The sequence below is a fragment of the Rhinopithecus bieti genome, unplaced genomic scaffold (genome assembly GCF_001698545.2).
Source record: "Rhinopithecus bieti isolate Rb0 unplaced genomic scaffold, ASM169854v2 scaffold_9919, whole genome shotgun sequence".
Classification (NCBI taxonomy): domain Eukaryota; kingdom Metazoa; phylum Chordata; class Mammalia; order Primates; family Cercopithecidae; genus Rhinopithecus; species Rhinopithecus bieti.
In genome coordinates, this window is record NW_016806411.1 from 1,060,533 (window position 1) to 1,076,215 (window position 15,683).

Below are 15,683 nucleotides of genomic sequence, written 5' to 3' on the forward strand. Positions count from 1 at the left end.
CTTTCAACCCCCACCCCATGGTGCCCACACCACGCTGCCACTGCTTGTCTATGTCCACACGCAGAGTGGCAAGTGTATAAAGATGAAAAGCAATGTGTACACACAGAAAAAATAAAAAAGTGGTGACTTTAGTGGGACATAGAGATGGACTAAAACATCCACCGTGGCTTTCCCTCAGGATGATGGAATGTTTTTCCAGATGTTTGTCCACAGTGAGCACGTATTGCTTCTGGAACACAAGCGGCACAAGGTACTTGTAGAAATAGTCACAAATTACACAGTTCTCAGACAGAAGGCTGGAATACTTTGCCTTACATCAAGAAAAATTGTTTGGGATGTTTATAATATTAAAGTATGCGTCGGCCAGGCGCAGTGGCTCACGCCTATAATCCCAACACGTTGGGAGGCCAAGGTGGGCAGATCACCTGAGGTCAGGAGTTCGAGACCAGTCTGACCAGTATCATGAAACCCCATCTCTACTAAAAATACAAAAATTAGCCGGGCGTGGTGGCGCACGCCTGTAGTCCCAACTACTCGGGAGGCTGAGACAGGAGAATCGCTTGAACCCGGGAGGCAGAGGTTGCAGTGAACCAAGACCATGCCAGTGCACTCCAGCCTGGGCAACAAGAGTGAAACTCTGTCTCAAAAAAAAAGAAAAAGAAAGAGAAAAAAGAAAATACCATAATTACCAAATACCAAAATACCCCATCTGTGAGTTTTGGAAGAAAACTGCATTCCTACATGACTTATTGCGGGGGGGCAAATAACAATCAGGTTAGCGTAAATGCACCCTTAGTCAACCTACAGGGCCCCCAGGAGACTGGGTCTCAGTGGTCAGGGAAGTTAACTGACAGCGCCGAGGGTGAGGGAGATTGAAGGGACTAATTAATTAACAGCTTATGTCTGCACGGGTTCACTGAGTGTCACCCACCGGGCTTCTTTACTCTGCTATCCCTGGTCATAGTGGTGTCAGCTTTGCTCCAGATTCTCAGCTGAGGAACCAGCAAGCTGACCGGATCTGCAGGTGAGGACTTGGCTAGAGATGGGTACTGGCATTTTCACAACCCCAGCTGATTGGGTAAGAATGAGGCTGGAAAGAAAGAGGAAAGACCCGCCAGCAAGAGGCCACAGGGGAGGCTGGGACAGTAATCTGAACCACTGACGGTTTTCCCACTATTAACAACGATTGTAAATGGGCTTTTTGTTTACTTCGATGGATTATTAACTTTTAGGTAACACTGAGGTTTGATCCTGAAGATGTGAAAACACACCCTTGAAAATTTCATTGCTTTCTAGGATATTGCAATGCTGTTACAAATAAGTGTGAAGAAAACAAAGAGAAGAAGAAAATTCCAAGATGACACATAATTAAAAACTACCACCTGGGACAAATAAAACATATTTAAGCATGGTATTTGTCAAGAGACTCCTTTTCTTCCTACTGGCACTTGGACTGGAATGAGAAAGAAGGCAATAGGCTTGTTTATTAGAGTATACAGTTTGCAAATTTTATTAAGATAGTTGTGAAAGCATATCATTAAAATAAACAGATCACCAGAAAATGTTATCAATAAATAGATTATTTTACCTGAAGAGACTTGTACAAATAAATGTCTTGCATAGATTTTCAACAGCTCAGGATGAACATATGAGAATCCTTCCTTAAGTACAGGTGGATAAAGGTATGCAAAGAATAACAAAAACAACTATAATACAAACAGGCTGCATGATCAAAATAGGGAGTGCATTATTTCCTGAGCAATAGTTGCTTTTGAACACAGCTTAGTGCTTCTGTTCTGAAACACAATATCACACCAACAGAGGAAGGAACCCAGCATACTCCTCTTTGCCCCAGTGTCTGTGCTGGAAAAGCAGCATCCGTCCTGGCCCTCTGAGGTCCCTCCCACTTCAACCGCAGAAATTCTGGAAGATATCGGCCGCCTCTACCCAGTCCTGGAAGCAGGCGAGCCCCCGCTCCCGGATCTGCTTCCGCCCTTTGTTGGTGATGACCTCCCCATTTTGTTTCACAATCACAAGCTTGGGGATGGCTGTGACGTTGTACCTCTTCCTCAGCTCACTGCAGGAGAGAAGAGTGGTACCGAAGTTAGCACTTCCACATGCACATCTGAAGGGACAGGCCCCCTCCCTCCAACCTGAGGTACAGCCCACTTCGAGGAAGCCACCGGGTGCCCCACCCCGCCTGCTCCTGCTTTCCCTCCTGCTGGGGTGGGGGCTCCTTTCTTCTTGGTGCTACTATTTCTTTTCCTTTTTTTGAGGCGGAGTTTCGCTCTTGTTGCCCAGGCTAGAGTGCAATGGTGTGATCTCGGCTCACTGCAACCTCCACCTCCCACATTCAAGCGGTTCTCCTGACTCAGCCTCCCAAGTAGCTGGGCTTACAGGCGTGTGCCACCACGTCCAGCTAATTTTTTGTATTTTTAGTAGAGACGCGGTTTCACCATGTTGGTCAGGCTGGTCTCGAACTCCGGGCCTCAGGTGATCTGCCTGCCTTGGCCTCCCAAAGTGCTGGGATTACAGGCATGAGCCACCGCGCCCAGCCTTGGTGCTACCATTTCTAACCCAGTTCCACCCCAGAGAGCTGCCTGCAGCAGTGAACTCTCCATATCTGTGCTACCCAATCCAGCGGCCACCGGCCACATATGGCTGGGAGAGCTCAGAATGTGGCTAGTGTGCCTGAGGAACTGAAGTTTTCATTTTTAATTTTAATTAACTTTTAATTTAAATTTAAATTGTCACAAGTGGCTAGTGGCTACCAGATTGGATAGTGCAGGTCTGAACCCACAAATAAACCCAGTAACTTTTTATGTCCTCTACATCTCAAGGGGTTGAAAAATATCAGGTACATATAATGGTAAAAGTTAAAATTCCAGCCAGGTGTGGTGGCTCACACCTGTAATCCCAGCACTTCAGGAGACTGAGGTGGGAGGATGGCTTAAGCCCAAGAGTTCAAGACTAGCCTGGGCAACATAGTGAGACCTTGTCTCTACAAAAGTTAAAAAATTAGCTGGGCGTGGTGGCACGCACCTATAGTCCCAGCCACTCGAAAGGCTGAGGTGGGAGGCTCACCTGAGCACAGGTCAAGGCTGCAGTGAGCCGTGTTAGTGCCTCTACATTCCAGTCTGGGCGACAGACCCCATTTCTAGCAACAACAACAAAAAAGTTAAAATTCCATGAGTTCTAAATACATCTAGAACCTCATTTGACTTTCTACTCCACAAATTCAATGATGCACCAATTGCCATTATAATGATGAGAGGTTTCTTAGCTTCATTTTACATCATTTACATTTACGGTATCTATAATCTGATGAGTGGTCTTTTTGCAAAACTATTTGTATTCATTTAAGGAAAGGAGCATCTGCCTTCTTGGTTTTGCAGTTCTTGGAATCTTCACTGGGATTACTCCCTCAAGACAGGGCAGCCGAGTGCAATCCCTTTCCTGTTTACCACGGCCAGGTCACGAGGGCCTCACGGGGACAGTAATCGGATTTCCTTGATCTGTCACCCTCAGGATTGGGAACCTGAGTGGAAGGAAAAACCCATCTGAGACTCTCCTATTAGCAAATCTCCCCTCTGACATGTCCATCAAGCTCTTCCTGCCACTTTCTGGCATCCAGATCAAAAACACACCATCACTCAAGCAGGAAAAAATACAGTGTCCTCTATGCTCAACAGAGACAGAATATGCTGTTTCCAAACATCTATGAAGCAGTGACAACATCAATCATGTTCTCAGTCACAAAGGAAGTCTTAATGAATTTCAAGTGGTCAGTAACATACAGATCACTTAATGAGACCAAAAGTAATGGAACTGGAAACCAATAAGAAATCATTTTTGGCGCCAGGCGCGGTGGCTCAAGCCTGTAATCCCAGCACTTTGGGAGGCCGAGGTGGGCGGATCATGAGGTCAGGAGTTCGAGACCAGCCTGGCCAGCATGGTGAAACCCTGTCTCTACTAAAAATACAAAAATTAGCCTCCATGGTGGCATGCACTTGTGGTCCCAGCTACTGGGGAAGCTGAGGCCGGAGAATTGCTTGAACCTGGCAGGCGGAAGTTGCAGTGAGCCAAGATCACGCCACTGCACTCCAGCCTGGGTGACAGAGTGAGACTCCATCTCAAAAATAAAAATTTTTTTAAAAAAAAGATTTTTTTGGTTGTTTTTGTTTTTGTTTTTTGAGATGGAGTCTCACGCTGTCACCCAGACTGGAGCACAGTGGCATGATCTCAGCTCAGTGCAAGCTCCACCTCCCAGGTTCACACCATTCTCCTGCTTCAGCCTCCCAAGTAGCTGGGACTACAGGCGCCTGCCACCAAGCCCAGCTAATTTTTTTGTAATTTTTTAGTAGAGATGGGGTTTCACCGTGTTAGCCAGGATGGTCTCAATCTCCTGACCTTGTGATCCGCCTGCCTCGGCCTCCCAAAGTTCTGGGATTACAGGCCTGAGCCACCACACCCAGCCAAAAAGAAATCATTTTTAAGAATGAGTTTTAAAACTAACTATATGTTATATGGGAAACAGCAATGCAGATGACAAAATATTTAAAACAGAACAATATGGAATATACTACAAATCCCAAGCTGTAAACACCATTAAACACACTTAGGAAGCTGTAGCCTTAAACACGCTTATCCAAAACTTGTATATGGATGACTTATGGATCTAATTCAGGAAACCAGAAAAATAAGGATGGCACAAACACAGGGAAAGTAGAAAGAAGGCAGAATAAGATTGAGAACAAAATCACTGAAATCATTTTTGTTGGACCAACAAAAACCAACATGGGGTGAGCAATAAAACCCAATCTGGTTCTTAGGAAACACTAAAATGTGAAACAAATGTCTACCGAGCCTGGCCACAGCGGCTCACACCTGTAATCCCAACACTTTGGGAGGTCAAGGTGAGAGCGTCACTTGAGCCCAAGAGTTCAAGACATACCTGGGCGACATGACAAGATCCTGTCTCCACAAAATAAAAAGTTAACCAAGTGTGGTTGTGCACACCTGTAGTCCCAGCTACTCAGGAAGCTGAGGCAGGAGGATTGCTTAAACCCAGGAGTTCAAGGTTGCAGGGAGCTGTGATCGCACCACTGCACTCCAGCCTGGATGACGGTGCAAGACCCTATCTCTAAAAAAAAATCTACTGAGATTGAGCAAGGAAAAAGAGAGAAGACACAAGAATATAAAAAATCAGGCCAGCCTGGTCATTACACAGGCCCAGTGTGGACTGAACCTTCTTGAGGGGACACTGGTGGGAGGGTTGTGGCCTTTCTGGGGATGCATGACCCCTGCCAGGAAAGGCCTATTCCCCAAAGAACCAGTGGACACAGCCCCCACCCTGGCAGCTCCGGACCTCCTTCCTGTGGTGTCCAGTGACTCACCTGGGGAGGGAAAGGAAAGATGGGAAAAAATAAACATGTAAACTATTCTCTAAAACCTATCATGAGTAGTGAAAAAAAGACACAGCAGAGACCACTCAGTCAAAACTGTATTTGCAGAACTGAGAAAGTCACGTCTCAAACACAGAGCAGATGTGAATTCAGGTCAAACTGCAGGTTTAGGAGACACCAGCTCCTTCATGAACAGCCATGAGTGCTCACAACAGGGGAGGCTCATGTGGAACTCGGCTGGATGGAGCCTGCACAGGTCAGTGAACAACAGCAGTGGTCATGAAAGATGTGGCAGAGATGTCCCTCTCTAGCACCTTAAGAATCCTGCCCAACACCTAAATTTTTTTAGAGTCTCGCTCTTTCGCCCAGGCTGGAGTGCAGTGGCACAATCTCGGCTGACTGCAAGCTACGCCTCCCAGGTTCAAGTTTTTTGTATTTTTAATAGAGACAGCATTTCACCGTGTTAGCCAGGATGGTTTCAATCTCCTGATCTCATGATCCGCCCGCCTCAGCCTCCCAAAGTGCCGGGATTACAGGCATGAGCCACCACACCTGGCTGCACAACACCTAAAATTTAAAATGCCTAAGCAATTAGCTTTTCCCAAAGGCATAAAACAAAAATGTGTGGCCAGGTGCAGTGGCCCACACCTGTAATCCTAGCAATTTGGGAGGCCAAGATGGGTGGATCACCTGAGGTCAGGAGTTCCGAGGTCAGCCTGGTCAACATGGTGAAACCCTGTGTCTACTAAATGTACAAAAATGAGCCGAGTGTGGTGGGAGGCGCCTGTAGTCCCAGCTACTCGGGAACCTGAGGCAGGAGAATCCCTTGAACCCGGGAGGTGGAGGTTGCAGTGAGCCGAGACTATGCCACTGCACTCCAGCCTGGGCAACAAAAGTGAAACTCCATCTCAGAAAAAAAAAAAAAGGAAAGAAAAAGAAAAAAGTGAAGAAAAGAGAAACAACCAAGTAGCTCTTTGCATAAAGACTACAGCAAAATGGCCAGCAGCCTGATTTAAGCTCTTTATCCTGCAGTTTTGGCAAATGGGTTATTTCAGCATCTGTACTTTGGGCAGTGGGACAGGGCAGGGCCGTACACGTCACTTCCAGAAGGGAAAGTAGACTGTCCGGCTGGGGCCAGACCAGGTGGGACTCGGTCATCCCAGGAACCTGGAACCTCCTCCCCAAGGTCACGAGGACTCCTTGGAGGGCTGCTGCAGGTGGGTCGTGAAGGGGTTGGGATGCCAGCAGCAGCAGCAGTATCTCACCTACAGATTCCTGAGCACCCCTAGGTTCCACAGCGTCTGCACTCCTGACAGATTCCCAACTGACACGGGTCCATGCACCAGCCTTTGACCAGCACTGTCAGGAACAATGTGGGGTCCCAGGAGCAGCAACACCAACATCACCCGGAAACTCATCAGAAATGCAGTCTCCCCACCCCTGACGCTGGGGCAGTGCCCGAGATCCGGTGGTTTATGCTTGCTCAAGTTGGCCAGCCCCGCGGCTGTCTTCCAGGGCTTTCTGTATTCCCTGCACCAACTGGGAGGAGGTAGGAGAGAGCGAGCTGAGAGGAGGCTGGGCACGGTGCCCCTGACAGCACGGGAGGTACAGGCCTATGGTTTGCTGTGCTCAGCATCTGTGACCCTCCTTGGGAAACCATATCTCCTTCATTTTCTGGCATGAACTAGCTGTGTGTCATGGGCAAGCTAGTTAACCTCCTGCACCTCGGGTTCCTCATCTGCACCACGGGAATAACAGAACCCACCTCCTGGAGTTGCTGTGAGGATTAAATAAATAGCTTGATGAAGAATGAGGCTTGGCACATAATGAGTACTTAATAAATGCTAGCTGTTCTTACTGCGTGGGAAAGACCCACCTCCAGTTCCACCTGTCCAGTTCCACCTGGGCCGACTGCGCAGTCAGCATATCTATCTGGTGGCCCCTGGTTACACTTCCTAGTACAGAAATGGGGAACTAGCCGAATCAGAATCAGCGAGGCTTGGTGCAGCACCTGGCTGTGTGCTAGGAAAGAGGAAGGTACGGGAATGTGCAGTCTGAGACACAGCAACCATTCTGCCAGCGTGAGGAGAAGCAGGATTTGCCAGGCAGCCACTGCCTGTAGCCTGAGCAAGGGGCAGACATTGCAGAAGACGAGCCACAAAGCATCATCCTCAGTGACCTCCAACTTTCCCTTGAAACCATCTTCTGGCTGATGGGTGTTTCATTAAAGCCAGCCCATAACCTTTACTGTTTAAGCTCTTTGAGTTGTTCTCGTTGTTGTTTTAATCACTTGCAACATTAAATCAAGCTCTGACACAGTCAGGGGGATGTGGAGCAGGCTGGGCTTTGAGGAATGAGGGAGGCTTGAGGTAGTCATTTCACTGATATTCCAAGAGACACTCAGTACCAGTCCTCAAATCCCCAGGCTGGCAGCCTCTGCCTGGGGACAAACGTAACCTTGGAGCTGCCATGAGAGGCAAAGAACCACACTTTTTCCCTAATGTCATCTCAATCCCCTCTGGGCCCTGAGCTGTGTCCACAGAGAAAATAACTTGTTTCTGGAGGAGAGACTGTTGTCATGGTAATAACTTAGGACTTCAAGCATTTGGGGAAAATCCAAGAGCCCGGTTCTTCCTTGTCCTCAGTGCTGCTGCAACCAACGTTGGTCCCTGACTTCAACTAACACAGCCACATCCTTGTGGCTGGCATAAACCACACTTCTGGGTTGCCATAGCAACTCCTGACTCTAGTCTCTGCTACCTCAGCCAGGAGAAGGCTGTGGCCAAGCAAATCTCTCTGCAGAACTGTCTTTTGCTCACTCGCTCCAACCACTCACCAAACACACTCCCTGGGGATGCCAGGCACCGAACCATGTCTGGCTCCGTCCTGTGGGCAGCGGAAACTCAGGAAACCCCTGGAGAGGTGGAGCAAGAGCCAATCAGATGGGAACACCAAGGCCCTGCAGACCTCTTAGGGGAATATTCTAAAGCTCCAGAACCTGAGTGAAGGAAACAGCAATGAGTAGAAAGACAGAGAAGGATCTGGAAGCCGCAAAATCAGTGGATTCAGTGGCTGTGTTGAGACCAGAGGGCCCAGGAAGCAGTGGGAACAGGAGCTGGAGAGGGTCAAGGGATGGAAAGGCAGAGTCAGGAATTGTTGGCACAAGCACTGATTCTTCCCCCACTGAGCCATTCCCTACCCGAGAAATGAAGCCCTTTTTTTCAGCCAGTTTTTCCTTTTCCATCAGATCTAAACTTGTCGGCCTGGAAGTTGAGGCACACTGCACCACCAGCCATGGCCAGGAGGCAGTGTTAAGAGCCTGAGCAGGCAGGAGGAAGGGACAGCCTGCTCCAGTGCTCTTTGGGGTCCACTGATGTTCTGGAGGCCAAGTAGGGACGAGAGCTGTTATGAGACAATCATTATAATAAAATCATATAAAATCACCATTGATCATGTCTTTCGTGAACAGCAGCATGTAATGGGAATTCCTGCTGGTGAATCTAGAACGTGTTACTTTATTCTTGGACAAATAATGAGTTTTACTCATAAACCCAGTAATGCAGGGAAGAAAGGGCAGGATGGAACCTCATCCTGAAACATGCCTCCAGGGCGTGCTGGCATGTGTCACCGCAGCTGTCCCCACATTAAGGCTTGGCACCTCCTCCTAGCCCACCTGCACTGGGACACTTAGACAGGGAACTGCTAGCCCCGGCCACACACCCGCATCTCTACTTTCAGGGACGTTAGTAAACAGTTGCCTCTCTGGGGGCTGAAGGCAGGCGTCACTGCTGTGTTGAGTGTATGGTGCAGGGTACACTGAAAAGCTGAGATCTACACAGCTTAGGGGACAAGGTGAGGGCTCCAGGCCTCCTCTCCCTGCAGGTGCATCTGCCTCCAGCCACGCCAAGAGTAACTCCCAAGGGCGCCATTCTGTGATCTCTCTGGAAGCAGCCATTTTTCTTCTCCTCCCTTGACTCAGGTGATTTACCAGGAATTCAGTGGAAGGAGGGTGATGAGCTCAGGCCTCTGAGGAAAGGAAGCACGAGGCCCTGTGACCCTGTACCTGCCAAGTGGAGCTCCCATAATACCAACCACCTGGGCCCCACCTCGCCACAGCACCAGCCACAAAGTATTGTATTTCTGCACACATTAGCAACTTCCCAAAATGCCCCTGAAGCCTTTGTGCATTTTTTTTGTGCTTCTTGGCGGTCGCTATTTCCATTTTCCTCATGATCTGATTCCACAAATCCAGGATAGGATAAGCAGAATTTAGGGCATAGCCCCAACAATTCCCACAGAATATCCCACTTCCTAGCTTACACATGACAACAACAGGGTTAAGGAAGTTCAGTGTGGAAAGGGGTAGGGACAAACAGCTAAGTTTACAAAAGGAAAACTCCCTCCCAGGCCAATCAGGCTGAGAAGATTGGAGCACACTGCTGACCCAGGTCAGGCAGCTCACTGCCTCCAGCTGGAGCTCACAGGCTTGACCAGAGCATCAGAAACAGAAGAGTGGTGTGCATGGACCAGGCCTGCTTTAAACCTAAGTCTGGACTCTTACACCATAGGAGACCACAGGAGACCCACCCCAAAAGCAGAACAATCAATCCCCGTATGCCCCTCTCTGCCAATCCCTACCGGCTCCTTTCCAACAGCTAGAGTAATAAAGTTTATAGGAATGAGTTTTATGCCTCTCTAGTGATGAAATTCCGTCAGCGTCGGTAAAAATGAAACCGCAAAGGTGGCCAGCACCTGAGTTCCTGCCAGCCGTGGAGTCCCCGTTCCTCCCTCCCAGCACACCAACCACGGCCTGCACTGTGGGTGCCTGTCACAGAGCTGATGTCCTCGCAGGTCATCCCTTATCCCTGCATCCAGACACCGGCCCTGTGCTTCCTGCCCACTAACTGGGAGGATGAGGCAGCGGCGCCCAGGGCCGGCGGCTCCCGGAGCCAAGCCACGAACCCACAGCATCAACACCACTGCGAGCTCCTTCGCAATGCAGATTCCCGGAGCTCCAGATCCTAAGCACAAATGGGCCCACGTCCAAGCTCCACGAGCCCCGTGGGGGTGCCGATGCCCTGGGTTTTCGAATCTGGTCTGCACCCTCCCTGGTCTCCAAGGGAGGCTGAAACTGAGACTGAGTGTGATTTATCCGAGTCCGGACGTGAACCAAGAGACGGGGAGGTGATGGGGGAGGGGGACGTCATAAAGAGCTCCCCAGTGCAGAGTGGGAGGCCTGGGGAAGATGGGGCGACGCGCCCGGAGGCCCCGCCCCCCAGGACCCCCACTCACTGCCGGTAGGGGTCATGGAAGGGCAGCGCCAGCCAGGTGCCATGCAGCTCGCGCATGAAGTTCAGCATCTCCTGGGAGCTGTCGTCGGCTGACACGAAGACTACTTCGAAAGGCGCGGGCCGCCGCGCCTCGGCCACCAGCGCCGTGTAGAAGTCGCAGAGCAGCTGCGTGAAGTCGCGGCTCGGCCCGCACCGGGCCGCCGCGAAGTACAGTGCCACCACCTTGTTCTGTAGCGCCGCCTCGGCCTCCACCGCCGCGCCCTTACGGGTCAACAGGTGCCGCCCGCCCAGAATGTCAACCATGGCGCGGACGCGCAGCCACCTGAGGCCCGAGGACACCTGCAGGAGGATGATCACCTGCGGGAAGGAGGCGGCGAGCGCCGCGGTGCCCCGCCACTGTCCGCACCGACGGGCGCTGGACTTCTCAAGACCTGCCCGAGATGCGCCCACACCTCGGGCCGGCCTCGCCTGTGGCTGGGGCAAGAGTGTCAGCGCTGACAATGAGACACTCAGACACCGGAGACGCCAGATGCCTGGGCGACAGCGTGGCCCCCGCCTCTGGCAGCCGAAACAGCCGGGCAACCTCAAGCCCTCAGGCCTCCGCACCCTCCCTCCACTGCGCCACGCACACATCCCGTACGCTCCACCCACTGCGCCCCGCCCACATCCCACACCTTCCCCCACTGCGCCTCGCCCGCACCCCCACACTTTCCCCCCACTGCGCCCTGCCCACATCCCTACACTCTCCACCCGCTGCGCCCCGCCCACATCTCCGCACCCTCCCCCATTGAGCCCTGCCCGCATCCACACTGCGCCCGGCCCCCATTCCTGCGCTTTCCACCCACTGCGCCCCGCCCACATCTCCGCACCCTCCCCCACCGGACCCCACCCACATCCCCGCACTCTCCTCTAGCTGCGCCTCGCCCACATCCCCACACTCACTCCTCACTGAGCCCCGCGCTACACCCGCGTCCCTGTCCCCCCGACTGCGCCCCGCCCACCACTGTCCCCGGCGCCGTGCCCCCGCTAACTGTGGCCCCGGCCGACATCCCGCGCCCCGCCCCCATTCCGACTGGCACCCCGGCCCACATTCCCGCGCGCCTCTCCCACGCTGGTTGCCTCCAGGCCCACAGGCCCGCCACTTCTCCCCCCTCCACTGAGCCCCCCGGCCCACATTTCCGCACCCTCCCCTCACTGCGCCCGCACACTCCCGCACTCTCGCCTCCACTTACGCGCCCCCCACCCAATCCCCGCGCCCCGATCCCCACTGCGCCCCGCCCACACTCCGCGCCCTCTCGCCCGGGGCTCTCCCTTAGTGGGCACTCTTCCCAGTGCGTCTACACTTTCTCCGGACGCAGCGCCCCGCCCTCCATCCCGCCCCTCGTCCCGCCCCACCTACTGCCTCTTGCGCCTCACCCACACCGTGCTCTTCCTCCTCCTTCACTTCCTCCCACTCCTCGCGCTCCCCTTCAGCGCCCCACGCCACCCTTCCCCAGAAACCCTGCGTGGCTCTCCTTCCCTCCTGGACTGTCTTCCAGTCTCGCGCTCCCTTCCCGGCCCCGCTGCAAGTGTCCCGCAGCCGTCACCCCAGGGCATTTGAATCCTGCCTTGGAGCTCTTGCCGCGACCCAGCCCCCTGGAAGGGGCATGGGGAGGATGGGACGATGAGGAAGGGGAAGGGTAATTGGGCTTGGAGCGGACTTGGGCGGGGCGGTAGGGAACCTGAGCTCCGTTGGTTCAGGGTGTTTGTCCCTGACCTCCTGTGTCCTGGCCGGGAGGGTTCGTGAAGTTCAGGAAGAATTTGGGAGCAGTCCTTACAGAATGTTTTATTTGGAGAACCAAGAGTATTAATTTTTTGGCGAGCACTGTTGTAGGCCCTGGGAATTCAGCAGTGAGAAAAATAGTTGCAACTCCCTGCCAAGCCCGGGCTAGAAGGAGGCAAGCGAGCGAGGCACTCGCATGGGGGCAAAATGTAAGGGCGCGACAAAAAACTCAGTAATCAGGGCAAATAATGTTTTAATACAATATCTTAAAAAGTCAAAATGAATGCAAAGCAAAGTTTATAATGAACAAAATATCAAAAACTTAAGACAGTGAAGGAAACCAAAATATACCATCCTAAAATATGCCGCTTTGGTATATTGATTATTTTGAGCGAGAGGCACTTGAAAAACAGCAAATGCAGAGAGACCTTCTCCCCTTACCTGTCTAAAGACGGAGCCTCCAAAAGAAACTGTCATGAATTCCCGAATCCCGGGAGGATGGACTCTTGTCACAGCAGAAGTCCACACCACACCTAGACAAACTGTCACAAACTCATAAAGACCTATTCATCTTTCCTAAAAGTCGGTTACTCTCCCCTAAGTGGCCTACATCAGCCTCCGGTTCTCCTATTCACTGGTTTGGGGGGTTTTCACCTATTTTCCTGCAATGCCCCTGTGCAGGTGATATTAAAGATTAATAAATGTGTATTCCCGTTCCCCCGTTCAACTGCCCTTTGGCAGTTAATTTCATAGAGCCAGCTATGGAACTAGGGAAGATAGAGAGAAGGTCTTTGCTCTACTAAGACGAGATGGATCCCCCACTGACTTTGCACTGCCGTCACGCTCACCGACCCCTGAGTCCTGCCCCTGTGCCTGCCTAGAGCTTACGTTCTAATGGGCACAAAAAATAAATAAGGAAGATATTTTGCAGGTGCTATGCCAAAAGAAGAGCCATGAGGAGGGGCACAGGTTTTTGTTTTGTTTTATTTTGGTTTGGTTTTGTTGGTTGGTTGAGGCGGAGGCTCTTGTTGCCCAGGCTGGAGTGCAATGGCTCGATCTTGGCTCACTGCAACCTCCGCCTCCCGGGTTCAAGCAGTTCTCCCGCCTCAGCTTCCTGAGTAGCTGGGATTACTGGCGCGTACCACCACGCCCAGCTAATTTTTGTATTTTTAGTAGAGACGGGGTTTCACCATGTTGGCCAGGCTGGTCTCAAACTCGTGACTTCAGGAGATCCACCCACCTCTGCCTCCCAAAGTGCTGGGATTACAGGCTTGAGCCACCGAGGGGCGCAGTTTTAATCTAGCTGTGAGAGGAGTCGGGGAAGGTGAGATTTGAGATTCCTGAGGACACGCCTACGGGCGCGGGCTTCCCCTCTTCTCGCCGTTAAATGAACGGAAATTGGCGGACGCCGTTGCCTGCAGGCACAGCCCGTCGGCTCGGTTGCGTAAATGTACTTAGCAGCCAAAGCTGAGTGGAAGCCTTGCGGGAGGATTGATTGGCGCTCTTAGGTGAAGCAGGCTGTCAGAGCCCGGATTCACTGTCCTCTGGGGAAAATGGATAGACAAATCGGAGGAAAAAATTGAGAGGAACGGTGAGCAGTATAAATCTTGCATGAGGAGGTCCCTGACTTACGTTAAAATTCAGAGATAAGAGGAATGAAATGCAGCTAAGCTCTCAAAATCATCCAGACTATTTTGTTTTGTCGTTTTATCCTTGAACACACAATAAGCCAAAGTAGACAGCATTCCTAATTAGCTGACGGTGCCACCCTCCCGAGAAAATCAACAGTCATTCGCGTTAATCCTGCCTGCGCTGGGGAACTACCCAACCTCCATGCAGGAATGGATCACACTTCCTGCTGCCAATGTCGGGGCAGGGCGGCTTCCTAGGCACGCAGCCCCTCAGAAGCACGCGGCCCTGCACTCACTTGGGGCTCAGTGTTCTGCGGTTGCAGTCTTTGTTGCTTTGTTTTTTGTTTAGAAACTGAATCTCACTCTGTTACCCAGGCTGGAGTATAGTAGTGGGATCATAGCTCACTGCAGCTTCAAACTCCTGGGCTCCGGGGATCCTCCCACCTCAGCCTCCTCAGTAGCTAGTACTATAGCCACAAGCCACTATGCAAAGCTAATTTTTAAAAAAATCTTTGTGGAGATGGCGGTCTCCCTTTGTTGCCCAGTCTGGTGATTTTTTTTTTTTTTAATGGTGTGTCGGTCTGTGGCCCAGGCTGGAGTGCAATGGCATGATCTCAGCTCACTGCAACCTCCGCCTCCTGGGTTGAAGCTATTCTTCTGCCTCAGCCTCCTGAGTAACTGGAACTACAGGTGTGTGCCACCATGCCTGCCTAATTTTTTTATTTTTAGTAGAGATGGGGTTTCACCATATTGACCAAGCTGGTCTCGAACTCCTGACCTCATGATCCACCCGCCTCAGCCTCCCAAAGTGCTGGGATTACAGCGTGAGCCACTGCACCTGGCTGAAATTCTTAATTTATCTTTGAATTTGTGTGGTATATGAGAGGTCTTGGACAGTGGCACATATGAGTGTTTGGACCCTAGCTCATGTGTGCTCCCACCTGCCACTGCCTCCCTACCTCCCCAAGACAGATTCTTCTCCTCCTCCTCCTCCTCCTCCTCCTCCTCCTTCTTCTTCTTCCTCTTCCTCTTCCTCTTCCTCTTCCTCTTCTTCTTCTTCTTCTTCTTCTTCTTCTTCTTCTTCTTTTCTCCTCCTCCTCCTCCTCCTCCTCCTCCTCCTTCTTATTTTGAGAAGGAGTCCCACTCTGTCACCCAGGCTGGAGTGCAGTGCCTGATCTCAGCTCACTGCAACCTCCACTTCCCGAGTTCAAGCAATTTTCCCTGCCTCAGCATCCCAAGTAGGTGGGACTACAGGTGCCCGCCACCACGCCCAACTAATTTTTGTATTTTTAGTAGAGACAGGGTTTCACTATGTTGGCCAGGCTGGTCTTGAACTCCTGACCTCAGGTAATCTGCCCACCTCAGCCTCCCAAAGTGCTGGGATTAAAGGAGTGAGCCACTGTGCCCACCCCAAGACAGGTTCTTGACTGCTCAATCCTCCCCCTCCCTTTGGTGTCCTGGGCCACACCTGGGCTCCCCATCTCCACCTCCACCCAGGAACCGCTAGTGTCCTCTATGGTCAGTGGGGTCCCGGGTGCTGGGGGGAAGACTGACGTTCGATGCCTTTGCCCCACAAGGTCTCTGGGTGGGTACG

General features: G+C 51.7%; 1 protein-coding gene across 2 annotated transcripts; it reads right to left on the reverse strand.

Annotated features, from left to right (window-relative positions):
- Positions 1-1,490: 1,490 nt before the first annotated feature.
- On the reverse strand, positions 1,491-11,330 carry NXNL2 (nucleoredoxin like 2). Of its 2 annotated transcripts, none has more exons than XM_017876178.1 (2): positions 10,698-11,330; positions 1,491-2,077 (listed from the first exon to the last, which is right to left on the reverse strand). In XM_017876178.1, the coding sequence occupies exons 1-2, from the start codon at positions 11,327-11,329 to the stop codon at positions 1,909-1,911; spliced, it is 801 nt and encodes a 266-aa protein (XP_017731667.1). In that variant the 5' UTR covers position 11,330; the 3' UTR covers positions 1,491-1,908. The 2 variants fall into 2 exon arrangements, with proteins under 2 accessions (XP_017731667.1, XP_017731668.1); XM_017876179.1 differs by lacking the exon at positions 1,491-2,077 and adding an exon at positions 3,167-3,538.
- Between the last annotated feature and the right edge of the window lie 4,353 nt (positions 11,331-15,683).